We start from the raw sequence: 5,719 nt of genomic DNA, 5'->3' as shown, positions 1-5,719 counted from the left end.
TGCAAATGGAGCATAAATGAGGAAGTCCTTCAAAGATTTATCCTGTTGGACCCTCTATAGGACCAGCAACTAGTCGATTAATCGATGCAACCCCTAATTTAAACGTCATAGGAAAAATGGAGGAAGACAAATAAAGTAAATAAGCTCTATCAGTGCAGTGACAAATGAAACTTGTTAACTTAGTTTATACATTTGAAAATATACAATGATAGAGACTCAAACATGTTAACAAATAATTTTTATGATCATTTGAATTTTTTCACGATAAACATTGTATTCAGATAGTGCCAAGCAGAATATGTCTATATCAATATATAACTACAATGCTTGCAGGTCAATTCTATCCCTGGTCAGTGATGTGATAACTGTTAATTTGTTTTATAGAGTGGAAAAATGCTGTCTGAGGTTTTTCAGGATCTGCTGGGTGTCCACGTGCTCAGGAAAAGCGTCCTCTGATTTCTGAGCAGCCATGTAACTACTCTGAAGATCACCAACCTTCAAGTCACAAAGAAAGGTCAGTTACAATACAATAATAAAATAGTGTAGGGATGCACCGGTTGACCGGACTTAAATCGGAACCGATAAATCGGTTTTTGGTCTTCTTTAGGCCGATTTTTCCGGAACTGCGGCCGCGTGCACAGACTACATTGTAATTGTTCGCTATGTCATTTGTGTGGAAGTATTTCGAAATCTGTGCGGAGGACACGGGCAGCCGATCAGCACTGGAAATGCAGAGCTACATGTCTGAGGCACAGATAGCAGGAAGCGATCAGCCGTTGGTGTACTGATGCACAAATAAGAGTCCCTTTTCTGCGCTCACTAAAGCTGCGCAAGCTTACTGTTACCGGTCCGGCCCCTGAACACGAGTAGACCGTGAAGAGATGTTCAGATCAACATCTCACGTGTTGGATGAGAAACAAAACGGACTAAACTGTGACAAAACTTTTTTTTTTTTTTGTAAAGTGGAACTTGCCTACACGTTTGAAAAGCCAGAAGTAAACGACAGTTGGTTATTTTTTTTTACCTTAAAATTACATCGACTTAATTTGATTTAAAAATCACCTGCTGTAGCACACTGAGAAAAAAATGTTTCATTCATCCAATTAAAAAAAAATAGGGTAATGATTCACATCTATATTTTTTTACTTGAGAGAATAGTTATTTATTTTTCATTGGCTCAAGTGAAAAAAATATAGATGTGAATCATTACCCTAATTTTTTTATTATTGGATGAATGAAAACACTTTGCATCTTTGTTTTATTCACACCAACATTATTTGATTTTAACATTTTGGAATAATCTATTTATATAGCATACTTTTATTTAGTCTGTAAATAAAGACACTGGTAAAGACCTTTTTTTATTTAAAACCAAATTTAAAAACTAAAATACTGAATGCTGATCAAGAAACATCTTATTGAATGCGTGTTGTTTGGATTGTAGAACTATGCAGTCATTGACTGGATTGCAAATTAAAACAGACACTATTTCAACTGAACAGAGATGACATAACTGAATTCAATGATGAACTGCCTTTAACTGTCATTTTGCATTATTGAGACACTGTTTTCCAAATGAATGTTGTTCAGTGCTTTGGCGCAATGTATTTTGTTTAAAGCACTATATAAATAAAGGTGATTGATTGATTGATTGATTGCCTTCTCTGTAGTTTCAACCCAATTCAAAAACAAAAGCTAAATGCTGATGTCTGTAATGTAGCTGTTAATTTCAGATGTTTGCAGTTATTGTTTTCAATAGCCAAAAGCCAGTTTGGCCTATTAAATACCAAATAAACATCTTGTTTATGCATACTTTCCTTCTTTCTTGTTTGTTGCTTTAAGATAAAAAATAAAAATAAAAAATCGGTATCGGAATCGGCCATGAAAAATCATGATCGGTGCATCCCTAAAATAATGTCATTAAAACAATGATAGAATAGCACACAGTGCTGAGACATACCTTATCAGAGAGCATGGCAAAGTTAAAATGTGGCTCATACATGTGAGGAGACAATGAAGCAGCAGTCTGCAGAAAAGCTTTCGCCTGTACCAAAACAAAAGTCTTTCATGAGTCCAGTTGCCCATCCTGATTCTAAAGGCACATGTGGGGTGTGGTTGGTTGGTGGTTAAAGTAGTGTGAAAATGTGTGTTTCCATACCTAAAATAATATTTTCACAGTTACTGTTATGCATATCGTTTATAAACTTAACATCTAGCACAGTTTTATCATAGGCAGAATGCAAAATGTTTCAATACAAGCATTTCAGTCAAATGTCATTTAAGCAACATTTCAAACCTTTAATTCCCAGGGAAAAATCCACCCATTAACAGTTTAAAAGTAGCCATAAGAAAAAAGTGCAGACTTGTCAACCCTGCATTCAACACGAGCTGCAGGACTCAGATTTGACTGATTACGGTTGAGGAGAGAGAGATGGCTGATAGACCATGCTGGAGGATTTGCTGCTCAACAGATCCTGAGCTTATTGACAAATATCTGATCTTACTTTACACAGAGCGTGCATGATCAAGTAAACAGAAGTGAAAGTGAACAGTGAGTGCTTACTTAAAAGAGATTTAAATACTTAGTGTTTTGATAGATGCTCCCCAGATGCACAAAAATTATGCAATATTAGAATGTTTGCAGGAACGGGTGGAATGGGATACAAAAATCAAGTGAGCGGGAAATTCAGTGGGAGCCGGATTAAGAAAACTGTCCCTTGCGGCACTCTAATACAAAAACTAACACAATCACTGACGACTCTAGAGAGCAAAAGCCGAACTGACATTTTGGGCGGTTCAGAAATCATGAGGCAATTTTTACATCCAAAACAGGACATATCCAGGAAAAACGGTCACTCTAAAATCATGGCAACGTACAAAACATAGTATCTCACGTGGGAAACATTAACGTAACGCATAAATGTGCGTAACCAATGTAAATCAAGCTAGTTAGTATGCAAGTGTTGGTGAAATAACACATTAGCAGACCAGGGGGAATAATATGGATTTTTGCAAAAAATAAATTCAAGCACTTTCAAGGACCTGTGTCAATGTACGCTTATTTTCAAAAACTTCCAGGGCCATGAAAAATTTTGTTCAGGTTCACAAACTTTCAAGGATTTCAAGGGACCAGCTGTAGTTCTGGAGCCTCGGTCATATACTGAACAACACCACATCATTCACAGCAGTGATAACTCAGCGCTAGAGTTACTCTCTCATTATCTGCTTGTGCTTTTAAATGTTTCCTTTGCAAGCGCTGGTCTGTGCTTGTTCTGAGTGATGCTTACACCCGATAGTAGCAAAAAATACTCTGGAAGTCTCTGTGGACCAGAAACCATTTGGTTTTAACCATTTCTCAAAATAGCATTTATGCTCAGAAGAAAAAAGAAACCGGTTTGAAAGGTATTCAGGTTTGAAACCACTTTTGAGTGAGTAAATGGTGGTATAGAAATAAAACACTGTGACAGAATTGACAGACAGCAGACAGAATTGTTATTTTTGGGTGAACTATTCCTTTAACGTTAATAAAACAACAAAACACAAAGAGAAAAATCACTCTCTGCTCTCGACTGAAGATGTTTAATACAGTTGCTTTAGGAATCAGTTTATATAGTGATTTATTTTTATATTTGTTTATTCAGTTTCTTGAATGTTCGGCTAAATACACCTACTGTACTTGAAAATAATGTACTGTATGTTTTATTTGTATATTATGTGCCTTTGTAATGTGTGTCTTTGTCATTATTTTATCTTCATTATATAAAAAAAAATAAGAACAAAGATTTTTATCCATGCCCTGTTTGGTTTAAATATATGCTATTCTTTTTTTTTTTTAACCTTGAAAGGCTTTATCTTAACGCCTGTATAGCGACATGTGCAAGTGTTGCCAGACATATGATAATTATTGTATTTGTACAATCATTTTTACCTCTGTACGGTGTACGATCAATAATGAAAAAAATCCTATAATGTACGATCATTTCAGATTTTTATGAAGATTTAATTGATGGTAGTTGCAGTCATAGGGCTTCTTTACTCATACACGAAATCGGCTCATTACAGACACTCTAAATGCGTTCGTGCGCACCTGAGGGTGTGTTAAGACTGCAGGAGGGTTTCCTGCTTTAAAGCCAACGAGCACTAGCTTCGATCCATGACAGCAAGAACCCCTTCAACACCTGGCAGCACGCAGGATTACGATGACAGCGACTCAGATGTGGAGTTAACTGCACCACGCAGCAACAGCTAAATTCCGCCTACAATGGACGCAACAGAGCAAGTGTTAAAAATAATTTAAATATGTTTTAATATGCGCCGTGAAGCAAACGGTCACTGAAAATAATGGGAAAGTTATTTTGAAAGGGAGAGAGCACACACACATCGCGTTTCCACTGAAGTTAACCGGAACATTTGTACCAGGAACTTTATCCTCCCAGACATGTTGCTTTCTGTGTTTCCACCACAGTGTAAAGTACCAGGAAGATTAGGCAAATAGTCTGATGACGTAGGTCTGCGCGCGTTTCTCAATACAAAGTACGCTGATTTTGGACTTGCATCTTCGGTAGTTCAGACTTTGCTCATTCGACTCATTCAACGTAAATCCGGTAATTCTGCAAACAGCAGAGTGTTTGATAACATCGGTCAGCTCGTCTTGACTACTGCAATTTTCCTCTCTGTACATTTACAATAAAACAAATTATGATATTAAATACCCCTGCCTCCTTTCGTTTTCATTTAAACATAATAACAGCTGCAGAAATGTTCTTAGTTCAGGGATATGTGTATATATACAGCCATTACAATAAAACTAAATTTTATATCAATTTGCCTTTTTTATTTTCATTTTAACATAGATAAATTGAAAACAGACCAAAGATTATCTGTCAGATTTACCCAAAATGAAATATATTTTCAAATTTTGGTAAGTATTCTGATAATTTTATCATTTTGCATAGTATTTAGTATTAATCGTCCCCCCGATTGCCTCATAGACAGTAAAATATTGTCTGCAAGCTTCTCCTCCTGTCCATACGGTAATTTCTCTACTGTGCGACTGAGAATCGCAGGTTATGACGCAATCGTTAGCCTATTTTTACAAAAACTGCTTCTACAGGGCCATAACATAAGATACAAGGTAATGGAGCCTTTATAGATTTTCGTGTTTCTTTAGAAATAATTAATGGACAAATAGAGTCTTTAAACGCCTCAGATGTAAAGTTATTCACTGTCAAAGTGACGCCAAAATGAATGGGATTCAATGGAATGCTAACAACATGTGGGGGTCCGCTAGCCAATGGCGGCACCCAGAGATGAAATCCTGCCCCCCTGGCCCAAAGTCCCAAGTTCCTGGGTAGAGTTCCTGCAGTGGAAACGAGGTTTTTGATTTTCACTCACTTAGCACATGCATCATTTGGATTAAAAATAATCGTAAAAATAAGGTCATTTATAGGGGCATTCACTACAAACATCATTTATTTTCAACCTTGGACATATACAGTAGGTAGACATTCAAAACGCCCCTTCTACCATCGCACGTACCTCCGCCGCAGCATCTGTAAAGTGAGCTTTAACCACAAGTTATCAAAGAAGTGCATCTCAGCACATTTTCGCAAATAGACGTCAGTTTTGACGGCTTCAATCAGGGAAAATGAAAGAAAAACACTATAGTTTAAATATTTCATATATTTAATATTTAATATTCAAAAATGACCGTTTGGTA

At 36.5% G+C, this 5,719-nt stretch overlaps 1 protein-coding gene across 2 annotated transcripts in view; it reads right to left on the bottom strand.

Annotated features, from left to right (window-relative positions):
* Positions 1–221: 221 nt before the first annotated feature.
* Positions 222–5,719, bottom strand: part of ttc8 (tetratricopeptide repeat domain 8) — a 39,399-nt gene continuing 33,901 nt past the window's right edge. For both annotated transcript variants that reach the window (XM_052530060.1, XM_052530059.1), the window contains 2 exons: positions 1,961–2,044; positions 222–495 (listed from right to left, as the gene is read on the bottom strand). In XM_052530060.1, coding sequence (XP_052386020.1) covers positions 379–495; positions 1,961–2,044 — 201 coding nt within the window. In that variant the 3' untranslated portion in view covers positions 222–378. The remainder of the gene's footprint in view (positions 496–1,960; positions 2,045–5,719) is intronic.

Source organism: Carassius gibelio, chromosome A17 (assembly GCF_023724105.1).
Source record: "Carassius gibelio isolate Cgi1373 ecotype wild population from Czech Republic chromosome A17, carGib1.2-hapl.c, whole genome shotgun sequence".
In the NCBI taxonomy this organism is placed as follows: domain Eukaryota; kingdom Metazoa; phylum Chordata; class Actinopteri; order Cypriniformes; family Cyprinidae; genus Carassius; species Carassius gibelio.
Note: the sequence above shows the minus strand (reverse complement) of the source record. Positions and strands in the feature narration are given on the sequence as shown.